Source organism: Podarcis bocagei (assembly GCF_964188305.1).
Source record: "Podarcis bocagei genome assembly, chromosome: 8".
NCBI classification, from domain to species: Eukaryota; Metazoa; Chordata; class Lepidosauria; order Squamata; family Lacertidae; genus Podarcis; species Podarcis bocagei.
This window is the reverse complement of record NC_138133.1, coordinates 81834111-81851297: the sequence shown is the minus strand read 5'-3', so window position 1 is coordinate 81851297 and position 17187 is coordinate 81834111. Positions and strand designations below refer to the sequence as shown.

Below are 17187 nucleotides of genomic sequence, written 5' to 3'. Positions count from 1 at the left end.
TGCACAGAAACGCCGTTTACCTTCCCGCCGGAGCAGTACCTATTTATCTACTTGCACTTTGACGTGCTTTCGAACTGCTAGGTTGGCAGGAGCTGGGACCAAGCAACAGGAGCTCACTCCGTCGTGGGGATTCGAACCGCCGACCTTCTGATCAGAAAAAGAGCACAATTTATTTAGAAAGCTTAAAAAGGTCCCCTAGGAAGGTGAGGAAAAAACTGCTGGATGAGATTAGCCCAACAGTGAGGGAGCTACCACTGAAAAGGTTCTCTAATCAGGGACATTTGAAGTATGGCCTCTGAAGAGAATCGTAAGGTTTGGGTCATGTTGCTCCAAGCCATTTTTCAGCGTGACAGAATTTGAGGTAAGGGTGGTGAGATATAAATTTAATAAGAAACAAACATTGGCATTTAGGCCTGCCTCAGTGCAATTCACGTGAGCTACTGAACTTAAGTACCGTAAACAAGGCCTCAGAAAGATCATTCTTACCTTTCTTTTGTGCAAAAAACAAAACAAAAAACCACCCATATTTTCACTAGAGGGAGCTAAAGACCAGAGTAACAACTTCATTGTACAGGAACACAAACAATATTTCGGTTTTCTCTTCTAACATTTGTGCCTTACTTCATTTGTGCAAGATCCATTTCACAGATATACGTTTAAGATATAAAATAAATAGGATGGTAAATCATACATTCATATAAATCCAAAATAGTCCTTCTAGCTGAGCACATTTCCCACTGCAGCAAAAGCATCAAAGAATATTGTGGCATTTTAAAGACTAGAGTCCCATTCATTTGTTAACACCGTAGCCTCAGGCTAGATAGACTAAAATTAACGAACAGGAAGAATTCCTTTAATATCGATGGTTCTACTCTGTGTAGGACTTAGTTGGCTGCAAGCATTGCTCTCTAAAGGTGCCATAAGACTCTTGTTGTTTGAGGTTTCACATGATACATTATCTTAAAATCGAGATGCAATAATTATTTGCGCGCAAGTCACTAAAAGGACATGAGCAAACTGCAGGGTGAAACATACATAATCCATCTTACTTTATTCATTTGTGAATTTCCTCTGCGGTAAGTCAGTACACTGCTGTTTGAGGTATTTTATAACTGCATGTACCCTTAACAAGTCTGCTTTCCAAAGCTACATTCAGAATTCTAGCTCCGGAGATTAAAAACGCCGACACATGACCCACAGCAGTTTATTTTAGGAAAAGAGATTGCCATAAGATGAATGTTTATGAATAGAAACAGTGTTTCAGATGGAAGGCTGACACTGGAGACAATTTGAATCAGAAACGAATTGAGTGAGGACGCCTAGGCCCCTGCAGCTGACAGGAGGGTGGGGAGCACCTGAAAATCTGTCAGAACTTTCTGGAATAATCTGTGCTGCAGCTCCAGCCTTCTCGAACGTGAGATCGGAAACAGGACTGAGGCGAATGCAATATGCTTACATAGATTGCTTCCTTCAAGAAACAAACTATTTGTGATAAAAACACATCCTCTAACATTTTTCCAATGAAAATAGGTATACAGTGGTGCCTCGCAAGACGAAATTAATTCGTTCCGCAAGTTTTTTCTTCTTGCGAGTTTTTCGTCTTGCGATGCACGGTTTCCCATAGGAATGCATTGAAAATCAATTAATGCGTTCCTAGGGAAACCGCCTTCAGACCAGGTCCGGGGACAGTCTGTCCCCGGACCTCTTCTGAAGGCTGGGGGGGGACAAGGGCTTTTCTTCCCACCCCCAGCATTTTAAAAAACCCTGGGACAGCGGAGGACTTCTCCGCTGTCCGGGGCGATCTTAAAATGCTGGCGGGCGGCATTTTAAAATCGCCCAGGACAGCGGAGGACTTCTCCGCTGTCCGGGGCGATGTAAAAGCCCCTGGGAAGGCAGGCAGGGGGGACAAAGACTTCCGCCCCCCGCCCGCCTTCAGAAGAGGTCCTGGACCTCTTCTGAAGGCGGACGGGGGGCGAAAGTCTTTGCCCCCCCGCCTGCCTTCAAAAGCCATCCGGGAAGGCAGGCAGGGGGGAGCAAAGACTTTTGCCCCCCGCCCGCCTTCAGAAGAGGTCCTGGACCTCTTCTGAAGGCAGGCAGGGGGTGAAAGTCTTTGCTCCCCCCCGCCTGCCTTCAAAAGCCGTCCGCGATAGCGGGAAGCGCTTCCCTGCTATCCCGGACTGCTTTTAAAATGCTGGCGGTGGGGAGCAAAGCCTTTCGGCCCCCACCGGCCTTCCTGGACCTCTTCTGAAGGCCGGAGGGGGGGAAGGCTTTGCTCCCCACCACCAGCATTTAAAAGAGGTCCCCGGAGATTTCCCTATGGGCTTTCGTCTTGCGAAGCAAGCCCATAGGGAAATTCGTCTTGCGAAGCGCCTCCAAAACAGAAAACCCTTTCGTCTTGCGGGTTTTCCGTCTTGCGAGGCATTCGTCTTGCGGGGTACCACTGTATCCTATCCCATAACAATAACAATAACAATAACAATAACAATAACAATAATAATAATAATAATAATAATAATAATAATACCCTGCCCATCTGATTGGGTTGCCCCAGCCACTCTGGGCAACCTCCATTATATAAAAACATAACAAAACAATAAACATTTAAAACAGGGGCTAGCAAACTTTTTCAGCAGGGGGCCGGTCCACTGTCCCTCAGTCCTTGTGGGGGGCCAGACTATATTTTGAAGGGAAAAAATAAACGAATTCCTATGCCCCACAAATAACCCAGAGATGCATTTTAAATAAAAGGGCACATTCTACTCATGTAAAAACACGCTGATTCCTGGACCATCCGCGGGCCAGATTTAGAAGGCGATTGGGCCAGATCCGGCCCCCGGGCCTTAGTTTCCCTAAACATGATTAAAAAGCTTCCCTATACAGGGCTGCCTTCACATGTCTTCTAAAGGTTGTATAATTACTTATCTCCTTGGCTCTGGGGTCGTATAACTCTATACCCTCCACCATTTCTCCGATGAAAACAGGGACGTCCCAAGGAAAAGTGGGGTATTCTGGGATCAAATCAGAAACTGGGACAGCTTCTGTAAATCCAGGACTGTCCCTGGAAAATAGGGACACTTGCGAGGGTCTGTAAAAAGGTTTCTTGGCTTGGTGATAAAGACCCATTTAAGGCGGGTGCAATGGTAGCAAAACATAGGTTTGAGATTTCCCCCTCCTCCTATATAATCTTGACAGTCTGGAATATGCACACTGCAGAATTAAATGGTGAGAATGCTGAGGTGGCTACGGAAGAGTGGGTAGTGTTATTGCAGACTATGGGGCAACCATTTTGAACAGGGACAGACAGCTACAACTTCACAATATACCGTATTTTTTGCTCTATAAGACGCACCAGACCACAAGACACACCTAGTTTTTGGAGGAGGAAAACAAGGGGGGGAAATATTCTGAATCTCAGAAGCCAGAACAGCAAGAGGGATCGCTGCACAGTGAAAGCAGCAATCCCTCTTGCTGTTCTGGCTTCTGGGATAGCTGCGCAGCCTGCATTCGTTCCATAAAACTCACACAAATTTTCCCTTACTTTTTAGGAGGGAAAAAGTGAGTCTTATAGAGCAAAAAATACGGTATATATATTTTCTGGTGTCACAAAAAAGTAATAATCATGACATACATTGAACTAGAGAGGCAAAAGTGGGGGGAACCAGGCTATCATGCGGCCATTTTGGACAGCATCTGCTCTGTCAGGGCAATGCCAACTTTGACTGCAACGTGAAAAACATTTAGGGATGAATTGAGGTCATGTGAATCAGACTGACAACAAGGGACATTGCGGGGCAGGCTGGTGACTCATTTCCTGTGGGGAAGGAGCAGAAAAACCTGGGCTCCCCCCTTCTCCTCTGACAAGCCCTCAGTTGATCTCGAGTAGAGGCTTCAAATGAAAGCAGTTCACGGAAATTTTCAAGACAATTTAGCTTCTGACTCCTCTCCTCTAAGGAGAAGCGAGTACAACAGTCAGCCAGCTGTTTTGACAAGGATACAATCCCAATTAAGAAACATACTTCTGGCAAGTCTAGAGCTTCCATGAAAAATATCTGAGAATTTAAGGGACTGCCTTGTCCCATATTTCCCTGCCCAGAAACTCTGCTCCTCAGATGGGACATTGACAAGAGTCATCGCGTATCCCAGAGGACGGCTGAGTATTACTAGCAAATTGGCCTTTTTGTGTTGCAGTTCCAGCCTTCTTAAATTAGTTACCAGCTGAAATTAGGCAGGAATTTAGCATCCTAATATTCAGGCAGCTTCTTTGAGAAGGTTTTTTCCCTGGTATGTAGCCCAATCAACTTATGGAATATTAATTGTACCATCGCAGCAACAAATTTATTGCTTTTAGTTTACCGAGTCAGTAATTTGTCGTATCTGATTGAACACCATTTTATTAGCTTTGGGCTGCAAAGCTTTTTACAATCCTGCAAACAGACGCTCATTTTAGACCTCCCTGTGAGTGGGCAGAAGTGAACAAGCCAGGATGCCAGAACTGGCCCAAGGAAGAGGACTTGAAGCAAATACTCACACAGTGCCAGATTTATGTATAAGCTAAACAAGCTATAGCTTAGGGGCCCACTCTCATGCCCCCCCCCCAAATGTAAAGGGAAGAAAACATGGATGTACATTTCCAAAATATAAGATAAAAACAAATAAAATAAAACCTACATACTGCAACAGTGTTTTGTGTTGTGTAGGTTCCTGTGATGTAACTGTGATGTAAGTAATGGGCCCCACCTGCTAGCCTGCTCCCTAAAATATCACTGGTTTGTTCATTTCTATATATAGGGTGCCTACATTCTGCATGGACTGGTTGCATGGCAACATGGGCAAATGGCTTCAGATACCTATTAGGTCCATAAATTACCATATAGCATATATTCAACACACACAAAAACAGCGACAATTTGTTGTTGACAAAGGACAGCTGGATATATAAAGGGCCTCATTACCTTCAGTAGCTTAGGGCCTCATCAAACCTAAATCCGGCCATGTACACATATCTGGTTACTTACTCATTTTGTACTTCTGGATCCTCGTGGTAAGAATGACACATGGCACTGAACTGGGAAACAAAGAAGTCATAGCGCCTGTGGTATGAAGGAGTATCTTCCTCAATGTTTGCGAATTTAACAAACTAGGGAAATCAGAAGGAAGAGAATACATGATTGGTTTATGGTCAGATGTAATACTTGAAAGAGATAACAGTTTATTGCCTACTTTCCTGGCTTAAAGCATACGTCCCTTTTGGTGTTACACTGAAAGACCAAGATCAACTTGGATGTGCACTTAATCAGAGGCAGCTACCAAACTTGTTTTTCTTAACTTTGCTACAGGCACAGGGCAGAACTTTGTTTTACCAACCCCCTAAAATCTTGAAGTTAAGATGTGAAAACTTTGCTTTGAAAGTCACCACGTTAAATTCAGCCTTTCCATAAATATCCAGGCAAGGTTCTACTTTCAGGGAGCAAATTATCTCTGCGCACATTCTTAGAAATATCAAGTTTACTTTATTTCCAGTGAATGTACCTTCTGCTGTAGCCAAGGCACGAGGCCAATTTGAAACCTGATTCACCTGAAAAGTTAGGAATTGAAAATAATTTATGATATCTCAGAATAGCTCCTTCCTCCTTATGACTGTAGAATCTTTTGTGTTGCTATGGAGAAGGCTTGCACAGATTTTAGAACTACATCACATCACCTGAGGAGAATGAAACTCAAAATACATCCATTTTCAACATTTGCTAGAGTTAGGGAGGTACTATGATGTGTTTAATGCACGTATTATATCCAACATATTTGAGGGACAGACATTTCTTCCCTCTTTCTCAACAAAAGTTCACCTGAAATAGGGATTGGCAAATTTGGCTTCTCTCGGGTACTCTTTTTTTCCCCCAGTCTTAACTTCAGTTCTCATGGAAATTCACCAACCTTTCAGTGCTAATTTCTCAGAAAAAAGGCAGCCAAAATTATTAAGGAGATAGAGCAACTCCCCTGTAAGATAAGGCTGCAGCGCTAAGGACTAAGAGGAGGGCAACCAAAATGGTCAAAGGACTGGAAACGATGCCTTATGAGGAACGGCTAAGGGAGCTGGGCATGTTTAGCCTGGAGAAGAGGAGGTTAAGGGGTGATATGATAGCCATGTTCAAATATATAAAAGGATGTCACATAGAGGAGGGAGAAAGGTTGTTTTCTGCTGCTCCAGAGAAGCGGACACGGAGCAATGGAGCCAAACTACAAGAAAGAAGATTCCACCTAAACATTAGGAAGAACTTCCTGACAGTAAGAGCTGTTCGACAGTGGAATTTGCTGCCAAGGAGTGTGGTGGAGTCTCCTACTTTGGAGGTCTTTAAGCAGAGGCTTGACAACCATATGTCAGGAGTGCTCTGATGGTGTTTCCTGCTTGGCAGGGGGTTGGACTCGATGGCCCTTGTGGTCTCTTCCAACTCTATGATTCTATGATTCTATGATTCTATGACTTTTTAAAGTTTAGAGAAAACAAGAGCAAGAGGTGACATGACAGAGATGTATAAAATTATGTATGGCATTTTTAGAGAAAAAAGTTCTTCTCCCTCTCTCAAAACACTAGATCTTGTAGCCATCCAATAAAGATGAATGTTGGAGGATTAAAGACAGATAAAAGAAATTATTTGTTCATAGTTAAACTGTGGAACACCCTCCCACAAGACGTAGGGAAAGCCACCAACTCGGATGGCTTTAAAAGATGATTGGGCAAATTCATGGAGCCATGATGGCAAAGCTCTGCTTCCACAAATTTCCCACAGGGATCTGGGTGGTCACTGTGAGAACAAGGATGATGGAAGAGATGAGCCACGGGCTCGTCTTATATTCTCCTAATGTACACATACTTGCGTGAAATTCTGCCTGATATACAAAGCAATTTCCCTTAATATATACTTATGTTATCTTCAGCAATATATTCATTTATATGCACACTTTATAATAATAATTTATTATTTGTACCCTGCCCATCTGGCTGGGTTTCCCCAAGCCACCCGGGGCAGCTTCCAACAAAGATTAAAAATACATCAAAATGTCACACATTAAAAACTTCCCTGAACAGGGCTGCCTTCAGATGTCTTCTAAAATTCAGGTAGATGGGAGGACGTTCCACAGGGTGGGCCCCACCACCGAGAAGGCCCTCTGCCTGGTTCCCTGTAGCTTTGCTTCTCGCAGTGAGGGAAGCGACAGAAGGCCCTTGACGCTAGACCTCAATTCTGCTCAGTCCAGGCAGAACGATGGGGGGTGGAGATGTTCCTTCAGGTATACTTGACAGAGACCATTTAGGGCTTTAAAGGTCAGCACTTGTGAATTGTGCTCGGAAACATACCTTACCCGTGTATATGTATTTTTGCACACATTACTAAAGCGCTGCAAAATTCAGAGAAGTGCAAATTTCAGAGGAGGGCTGGGTTTTAGTTTGTGTACTGTTTTGAAATTAGGTAAGTTCACTTTTAAATGTGAACTCCATTGGAGTTCTTCATCGTCCTTAGTCATCTCTGCCTGCCTGCTAGGGGATATCAAAACTGTAAGGATGCTTCCCTCTTTTGTTACAGCCATCAAAAGAGGAACTGAAAGTGTTTACGCTGCTCCCGCGGTCCCTGCTCAGCTGAACTTTGGTTTACTCACTGAATTGGTCCCCAGGACTTGCAGCTTTGGCTCTCCAGACTCCAGCAGCTTAGCTACCATATGAAGGAAGCTCTCGACAAACGGTTTGATGCTCTGCGAGCGGCAGGCCATCAGAAGCTGGTCCAGGGCTTCCATGGCAATTAAAACGTATCTGAGAGAACAGGCAAGCAAAGATCCACAGGTGTCAGGCAGCGCATGCACTCAGGAAAACAAATAAGCTATATTTGTCTATTCCTATGCATATTTATCTGAAAGGAAGTCCTGCTACGTTCCATGGGGCCTCCTTTCACGCTAGGCTTAGTTACATTCCTAGCACCCTCGTTCTAGATGCACTGCTGTATCCTCCAGGGGAGGAGGGAAGAGGCAACCTGGTTTGGAATAGCTTATAAAGCAGTATTTCAAACCTTTTTGCCCCCCCCCCCTCCTAAGAGAGGCTGGGTCTTTCAACAAAGCAAGCCTTCCAGTCCAATCCACCAGGCCCAATCCGTTGGCTCTGCTGGGAGCCATGCTGCCTTTGGCTCTTAGTCTCCTGCAACAGTTTCTATTTAACCTGTTCATCGGAATAACTTTGTAACTTTAAGGTATATAGGGGGTAAAGGGGACCCCTGACCATTAGGTCCAGTCATGGCCGACTTTGGGGTTGCAGCACTCATCTCGCTTTATTGGCCTAGGGAGCCGGCGTACAGCTTCCGGATCATCTGTTCAGCCCTGTTCAGGGAAGTTTTTAACGTGTGATATTTTATTGTATTTTTGGTTTTTATGGAAGCCGCCCAGAGTGGCTGGGGAGGCCCAGCCAGATGGGCGGGGTATAAATAATAAATTATTATTATTATTATTATTATTATTATTATTATTATTATTATTATTATTATGTGGCCAGCATGACTAAGCTGCTTCTGGCGAACCAGAGCAGCGCACGGAAACGCCGTTTACTTCCCCGCCGGAGCAGTACCTATTTATCTACTTGCACTTGCAGTGCTTTCGAACTGCTAGGTTGGCAGGAGCAGGGACCGAGCAACGGGAGCTCACCCCATCATGGGGATTCAAACTGCCAACCTTCTGATTGGCAAGTCCTAGGCTCTGTGGTTTAACCCACAGCACCAGCCTTCTTTTTAGGTGGACTTAAAACCACCCCAATTCTTTTCAATGGGTGTACGAAGGATACTACGCTGTGTAGGGTTGCACCCACATTTTGAAAAATCCTTTGACCTGGACCAGAGCTGTTTGTGGAGCAAGGAGAGGCTGGCAAAGCCTCTGTTGGGCTTTGGCCTTCGAAGAAAGAGGAACCCTCTGCCACACTCAGCTCCACAAATAGCTTTATCCTGGGCAAGGCTAGAAGACGGAATCAGGCTCATAAGAAGCGGGACGGGTCCAGACCTATCACAAAAGAGGTGGGATGGCACCTAACTCAACTTCACCTCACTTCAGGAGTAATATGTTCTTGAGGTCGCTTACAGAAAACACTGTCCTTTTCACAGTAACAACTGATAATGGCTCGCAATTACATCTAAGTGTGAATGCAATCATTCAAGCTCGGGAGCACATTGCTGAACAGTTATAAAGATGGTGAATGGACCACAGGCTAATTTCAAGCAGGGCCTAATGTGAAATGAAACCATCTCATTTTCTCCCTGACTGCAACCACACTTTGAACGCTGCCCAGTTCAGATTCTTAGATTCGTGATCACTGTGTCAAGTGGATCGTAGTGAATATTGCCATGCTGAAACGACAGCTGGACACCCAGTGTGTAAGTTTGGCCTAAGACAAAGGAAAATGAAAACTTCTAGCCCTACAAAGCTTCTGTTCCTCCGAGGACAGGCTTCTGATATCAGGTTAAAGGTAAAGGTAAAGGGGCCCCTGACCATTAGGTCCAGTCGTGACCGACTCTGGGGTTGCGGCGCTCATCTTGCTTTATTGTCTGAGGGAGCCAGTGTGCAGCTTCCGGGTCATGTGGCCAGCATGACTAAGCCACTTCTGGCAAACCAGAGCAGTGTACAGAAACACCGTTTACCTTCCTGCCGGAGCGCTACCTATTTATCTACTTGCACTTTGATGTGCTTTCGAACTGCTAGGTTGGCAGGAGCAGGGACCGAACAATGGGAGCTCACCCCGTCATGGGGATTCAAACCGCCGACCTTCAGATCGGCAAGTCCTAGGCTCTGTGGTTTAACCCACAGCACCACCCACGTCCCTTGATATCAGGTTAGTTCCAGCAAAAAGTTCCCACTGGTTTTAACTGCTGCTCAACCTGAGTCACAGACACCATCTCCACTATCTAACATCCATGGTTCTAGCCCAGATTATAGGGGGAAATTGAAAGAATCACTGGTGGGAAGATAACATCAGCATTAGCGAGTAAGAAGCTTACCCGTAACGGTGTCTGACAACATCCCGGCTCAGTCGCTCTGCTAAGTAAGCACCAATTCGATCGAGCTTCTCAGGTGCAGAAACAGCGTAAAAAGTCAGCTTCTCCATATCAGCTTTGACAAGCCCATCCTAATCATAAGAAGAATCACCAGTCAATGTTTTTCTTTTTTCCTCGGTAACAAAAATCACTTATGATTTGCACTTTGGATACTATGGCCAGATATTGACGTGGTGAAGATAGCGTCCTGGGGAATGGACCAAAGGCATATGAGGCCACCCCCTTGTTGAAGCTAAGCAGGTCCAGGTCTGGTGAGTGTTTGGATGGGTGACCATCTGAGAACTATGTACAGTGGTAGCTCGGAAGTTGAACGGGATCCGTTCCAGAAGTCTGTTTGACTTCCAAAATGATCGAAAACCAAGGCGCAGTTTCCGATTGGCTGCAGGACATTTGGGTTCCAAAGAAGGTTTGCAAACAGGAACACTCACTTCCGGGTTTATGGCGCAAAAATGTTCAACTCACAAGGCATTTGGGATCCAAGTTATGACTGTACATGCCATCTTAGGTCGCATGATGGAAGAAAGTAAGGATATGAATATCATAAAATAAATGAGTCAATAATGTAGACCAGTGTTTCCAAAACTTGGGTCTCTGGCTGTTTTTAGACTACAATTCCCATCATCCCTGACCACTGGTTCTGCTAGCTAGGGATAATGGGAGTTGTAGTCCAAAAAAATGGTGAAGATCCAAGTTTGGGAAGCACTCGTGTAGACACTGGCCACTGAATGCCTGTTTTCTAGAACGTTATAGGAAGGGGAGAGAAGCAGGATTGTAGACTGCTAAATTCTGGCTCTCACCCCTCCACCAAACATCTACTAGAGCAGTGTTTCCCAACCTTGGGCCTCCAGCTGTTTTTGAACTACAATTCCCATCATCCCTGACCACTGGTCTTGCTAGCTAGGGATGATGGGAGTTGTAGTCCAAAAACAGCTGGAGGCCCAAGGTTGGGAAACACTGTACTAGAGGACCAGTTGTAGCAACATGGCCAGAGTGTCAGGACTGAGTAGAGCCAGTTTCAGATTGCACATCTCAACCCCACTAGCTGATCTTGGACCAGTTACCACCTTTCCACTTATGCTACCCTCACAAGGTTATTGTGTGGGAAAGCTGGGGATGGTAAGGACAAGAGAGCACCATCTTGAGCTACTTGGATATAAAGAAATACTTCAGAAAGGGTAGTGCTTCTTTTCTTTTTGCAAATTATGTTTGGCAGAGCATTTCAAATTCTTTCACAGAGAATTAAGAATTCAAGTCAAAGTACTTATTTAAAAAAAAATAAAAACAATAATCTTGAAATTATTCCCACAGGGCAAAATTAAATTGTGGAAAGGCAAGGTATGCAAATTATCAGCACACTCCACTTAATTTAAAAAAATGAATGAGTTATTAGCAAGACAAGGAAAAAAATAATTAGAATTACAATATCCCACAGGACTAAACCTAAATGTACTGGAATGTTGCTGATCCATTAGCTGGAGGCAATATTTAAATTCAGAGGGATAATAGCTTGAAGTGTTGGACACTTGAATGGCTGCATCTTGTTTGGAACTGGTTCCCACAGCTCAGGGGTAGAGCATCTGCCTTTTGCATGCAGAAGGTCCCTGGTTCACTTCCCGATATCTCCAGGTAGGACTGGGAGAGGCGACATGTTTGAAATCCTGGAGGGTGCCCTGGTGAGGGTAGCCAATGGGTTTCAATCCCTCAGCGAGTTAGGGATTTCCCCTGCATGCAAAGACAGGCTCCAGTGGACTGAGAAGATCAAGGGTGGGTCATATGGTCAAGGAGGTGGTTTCTACGTGTGCTGTAGAGGGAAGTGAAAGGCAGATGGGGCTGGTCAACCTGGGAAAGGTGGCCCATCTACGAGAAGGAAAACTCTGGTCCTCTGCTGTTTGGTGGGACATCTTTGGGAGAAGAAAAGACTAAGGAGCAAACCCTACACAGATCTGGCGTGGAGTCCCTGAGAGGGTTGGATGGAGTCTGGTATGCTTCCTTCTGGTAACTCCTGCAGCCAAGCTGGTGTCAAAGGTATTGCTCTGCTTTCCTTTGAACCACGTCAACAAGGCCGAGGAGGGGAGTTGTGGAGGTGACGCTCCGCTTGTGCTGAGCCAAACCTCGCACCAGGCATGCAACAGTACGCCAAGGAGCTTTGCGCCCACACTCCCTGACCTTTTTGCCTTCTAGGCTAGAAGACAGAGTTTTTCCCCTGACTGTTTATCATCTCACAGATTTGGTTACTAGACATAACGCTTTGCTGGAGCATGACCAGGGATGCAGACGTAATCAAGTATCGGGGAACATTTTAGGGAAACACCTCCTAACACATGTATCTGCTAATGCTGGAAATGTGCTTAGATGGAAAAAGTCATGTGCAGAGTGGTTTCACTACTGTTTCCAATTGTTGTCTTCTGCTAATAAAAGGAGCCTCTGCAGAACTAGCCAGCAGCTTGTTTTGGAGCTTGCTTGCCAGCTTGCTCCTGCACAGCTCACTTGCATCCAATCTCCTGTCATCCTCGTTATTCCTACAGGGCTCTTGTCCTCTGATCAACACAAGACCTCCATACAGCCCTGGGGAAGTCACTTTGGTACTCCTAACATAGCAAAAATAATGTGGGAGGCAGCAGTTACGAGTTACCGGTTTCTGCTGCCACAGCAGGCGCTGTGACTCTCCAGTGGTTTGACCACCCCAGAGGTGGTGGATGCCAACAGGCTGAAGTTCCTCAGAACTGCACTTGGAACCTTTCACATGCAAGGCATGGTCACATAAGAGCATAAGAAGAGTCTGCAGGATCAGGCCAATGGCCCATCTGGTCCAGCATGCTGTTCTCATGGTAGCCAACCAGACACTTGTGGGAAACCGACAAGCAGGTCCTGAGCACAGGAACAAAGTGAGCCACGTGGCTTGACGTTTCCTTTACTTACTTTTGGGTCTTCAGGGAAGATGTTATCCACCAGGCGTTTGTAGCGAGGGCGCAAAGCAGCACAGCAGCAGCAAACACCTGGAAAAACATGGACCAGGCAGACAGGTGAGCAATGAGGAGAAATGCAGTTCCAAGAACCAGAAAGTAGCAATAAGGATTTTGAACAGTTATGAAATACTGCCTCCTCCAAAATAATAATTTGAAAAATTGCTCAGTGATACAATAAATGAAATTTATTTAGGGCTGCTGCCTTTTTTCTTGGTGCTACTCCTGCCAACCTAGCAGTTTGAAAACACGTCAAAGTGCAAGTAGATAAATAGGTACCACTCCAGCGGGAAGGTAAATGGCTTTTCCGTGTGCTGCTCTGGTTTGCCAGAAGTGGCTTAGTCATGCTGGCCACATGACCCGGAAGCTGTACGCCGGCTCCCTCAGCCAATAAAGCGAGATGAGCGCCGCAACCCCAGAATCAGTCACGACTGGACCTAATGGTCAGGGGTCCCTTTACCTTTTACTCCCGAGGAGGAATAGATGACGTTTTTCTCATTTTTCCATTATTAAGTTCAATTCTTCCCATGACTGCATCAGTTTGCAATGTATTTACTTTTAAGAGGAAGCAGTCATGAAAATTCAGTAGCATTTATACATGTATGCATGTTTGCACGCACTTTTGCAAAGCAATTTCCCCTAGCATAATGCGCTTCTTCTATGTCATTTTCACTAATGTGTGCATTTTTAATGCACCACTTTACGTCAACATATGCATTTTTGTACAAATTACTTGAACTGTGTTGAAAAATTCAGAGAAGGGCATATTATGAACAACGGCTGCATTTCAGCTGGTACATTGTTTCAGAAAATGCAGATCAGTTAGGTGTGTCTTTAAGTACAAACTAAATTCAATATATACCACCCACATCCTTATTCCTTATCTCCACCCACTCACATGATTGGATCACTTAAATGCTCCCCCAATCACTGATAAGCATCCCACTGACATGTCTGAAGAACACCTGATCCTGGACATCTGGCTGATTCCTCCCCCAACCTGCAATCTGTGCTTTTCATTTTAAAGTAGAAGCCAGACTTAGATTATGCCGATAATGAAAAGAATTCACACTAAGAGACGAAATGATCATCTCTGGCAGTTAATGAAACAACGAAATTTCATAAGCTATACACGAGGGAGCTATTAAAGAGTGCCAGAGCTCTGAGCAAGGTTATATCAAGTTTACTGGCTCAAGCAGTAGAATATTGCAGGGCCATTGCAATGTTCGTCCACTAGAAATATCTCATCATGCCCCAGAGCTAAAGCATAGCAATCACTACCACATATGTCTGAATCTTTCTATGCAAAAACTCGTTCTGCTTCATTAACTTGTAAAAATGCATAGATTTAGCATATGGAATGCTTTCTTCTTAACTACTGTAGTGTTTTTTTTTTTGTTTTAAAAAAATCATCTATTTCTATCATTTTGGTAATTAGCACCTCATTTCCCTATGACCAAATGACTCACTGAACTGGAAGTGTTTTGTATATTTAGAAAGAAAATTCAAGTTTTTGCTTTGGAGTGTGAGGACTCCTGTTTTTTTCTGAAAGAAAAAAGGAGAGAGAAATCTAAAGCAAGGAAGGTAAGACAACAGTTTTAAACGAGATCGTAGTTAGCGATCTGAGAGGCTGAAGTCTAATTTCCTAACTTGCAAAATGGTTGCATTTCACCCTTTCACCCATAGTTGGCACAGGTCAGTGTAGGAGAGGTTACAAGCAGTATTTCTTAAATAATAATTAAAGAATTCTGCAGCAGTATTTTGCCCCCCCTCCAAAGTCACAGCACACGCATGGAATGGGGTCAAATAAAGGACACAGAAATGAAATCTCTGTCATCTTACTGCCTTCAAGCAAGCAAGAAATTTTGACTAAGAATATTTTGACAGACATTTCAATTCTGTTCTCCTGAAAGAAAAAGGAGATGACACAACAGGAACACAGGTCTAGTATTTCAGTCATTATATAATTATTATTAATTATACTCCAGTGGCATTGCTTATAACGTGTCAAACATCGTTGGGGATTTTACCCAACCGAACAGCAACTCTGCTCGAGAAAATGTATTTAACAGGCTTTCAAGCTCACCTCTGTAGGTTAATGGAATGAGAGTGCAGGTCACATCTACAAATGTCAAGTTTGGTGTAATACATCCATTATCTCTCTAGTCATTCTGATTCCCTTTTCTTTAAATCTTCTCTCTCACTTGTACAAATGGAGGCAACATCCACAGAAGCAAGCAGTGCATCTCTGTGCTGAACTTTGCCAGGGGCTAAAGGAGGGATGCTCCAAAAGGCCCATGTTTACACCCACTTCTATCTGTCTAACAGCTTTGAACAGTATTCCATAAACCTAATAAACTGCCAGTGGAATATGCCACCAAAAGGGGCGAAAGCAAGAAACACTTTGATTTAGCACTGTAAAGGTAAAGGTAAAGGGACCCCTGACCGTTATGTCCAGTTGCAGATGACTCTGGGGTTGCCGCGCTCATCTCGCTTTATTGGCCAAGGGAGCTGGTGTACAGCTTCCGGGTCACGTGGCCAGCATGACTAAGCCGCTTCTGGCGAACCAGAGCAGCACACGGAAACGCCATTTACCTTCCTGCCAGAGTGGTACCTATTTATCTACTTGCACTTTGACGTGCTTTCAAACTGCTAGGTTGGCAGGAACAGGGACCGAGCAACGGGAGCTCACCCCGTCACGGGGATTCGAACCACTGACCTTCTGATTGGCAAGCCCTAGGCTCTGTGGTTTAACACACAGTGCCACCTGCGTCCCTTACCACTGTAGAAGAAGACTTTGATAGAAGCGCTTGCACTGAGCTGACTGCCCCGCTGCATTGCCCCTCTCCCTCCTGGTATGCGACAACGACCCCCCCCTTCAGGGAACATGCCTCTGCTCCACCTAGTGAACTACTTCTGGTTGATATCTGGAAAACACTGAGGCACGAGGGCAGAAGGAATGAGATGGACTACTGCAATGCACTCTATGTGGGCCTACCTTTGAACGTGACCCGGAAACTACAACTAATCCAGAATGGGACAGTTAGACTAGTGACTGGGAGTGGCCACCAGGTCCACATAACACCGGTCCTGAAAGACCTACATTGGCTCCCAGTACGTTTCCGAGCACAATTCAAAGTGTTGGTGCTGACCTTTAACGTCCTAAACAGCCTCAGCCCAGGATACCTGAATGAACTTCTCCGCCTCCATCGTTCTGCCCGGACACTGAGGTCCAGCGCTGAGGGCCTTCTGGTGGTTCCCTCACTGTGAGAAGCCAAGTTACAGGGAACCAGGCAGAGGGCCTTCTCGGTAGTGGCGCCCGCCTTGTTGAACATCCTCCCACCAGATGTCAAAGAGAACAACAACTACCAGACTTTTAGAAGACATCTGAAGGCAGCCCTCTTTAGGGAAGCTTTTAATGTTTGATGCATTACTGTATTTTAATATTTTGTTGGAAGCTGCCCAGAGTGGCTGGGGAAACCCAGCTGAATGGTCAGGGTATAAATAATAAATTATTATTATTGTTGTTGTTGTTATAATCATCATCATCATGATTATTTCACCTCAGACTTCAGTTTATTCTGAATTAGTTTTCTTTGTCCCTCAGATAAACACAGTGCTGCTAATCCTGAATAATTGCCAGTGAATCCCTTGCTTAAAAGGTTTGAACACCTGCCATCACACCTAACCCTACACTAGGGATAAGGACCCCGTGTGGCCCTCCAGATGTTGCTGAACAACAAGAGCCATCACAGAATCATAGAGTTGGAAGACACCGAGGGTCATCTAGTCCAACCCCCTGAAATGCAGGAATCATCCCTGGCCACTGGTCACATTGGCTCAGGCTGATTAGAGTCAGCATCCAACAACATTTGGAGAGCCACAAGGTCCCCATCCTATGCAATGTTGTTAGACTTAACAGGCATCATGACTATTGATAGACTTCTTCTACATGGCTGTCTATGGATGCCCTTGTATACTGAATAAAGATTATCATGGTGCCCAAAGAACATTTACATCTTTACAGGATACCTTCTGACCCTGCTTGCTGTTGTGTGAGGTGCTTTCCCCCCTTCTTTCAAGTCAAAAGGCTTAGTTAATAAACATTTGAAGACTGCATGCACTCATCTGGGAATATTTCCTATTGT

At 44.8% G+C, this 17187-nt stretch overlaps 1 protein-coding gene across 4 annotated transcripts in view; it reads right to left on the bottom strand.

Annotated features, from left to right (window-relative positions):
- Positions 1–17187, bottom strand: part of EFR3A (EFR3 homolog A) — a 77585-nt gene that overhangs the window by 45389 nt on the left and 15009 nt on the right. For all 4 annotated transcript variants that reach the window (XM_081204506.1, XM_081204507.1, XM_081204505.1 and 1 more), the window contains exons 3-6: positions 12996–13072; positions 10020–10147; positions 7651–7801; positions 5016–5137 (exon numbers count right to left, since the gene is read on the bottom strand). In XM_081204506.1, coding sequence (XP_081060632.1) covers positions 5016–5137; positions 7651–7801; positions 10020–10147; positions 12996–13072 — 478 coding nt within the window. The remainder of the gene's footprint in view (positions 1–5015; positions 5138–7650; positions 7802–10019; positions 10148–12995; positions 13073–17187) is intronic.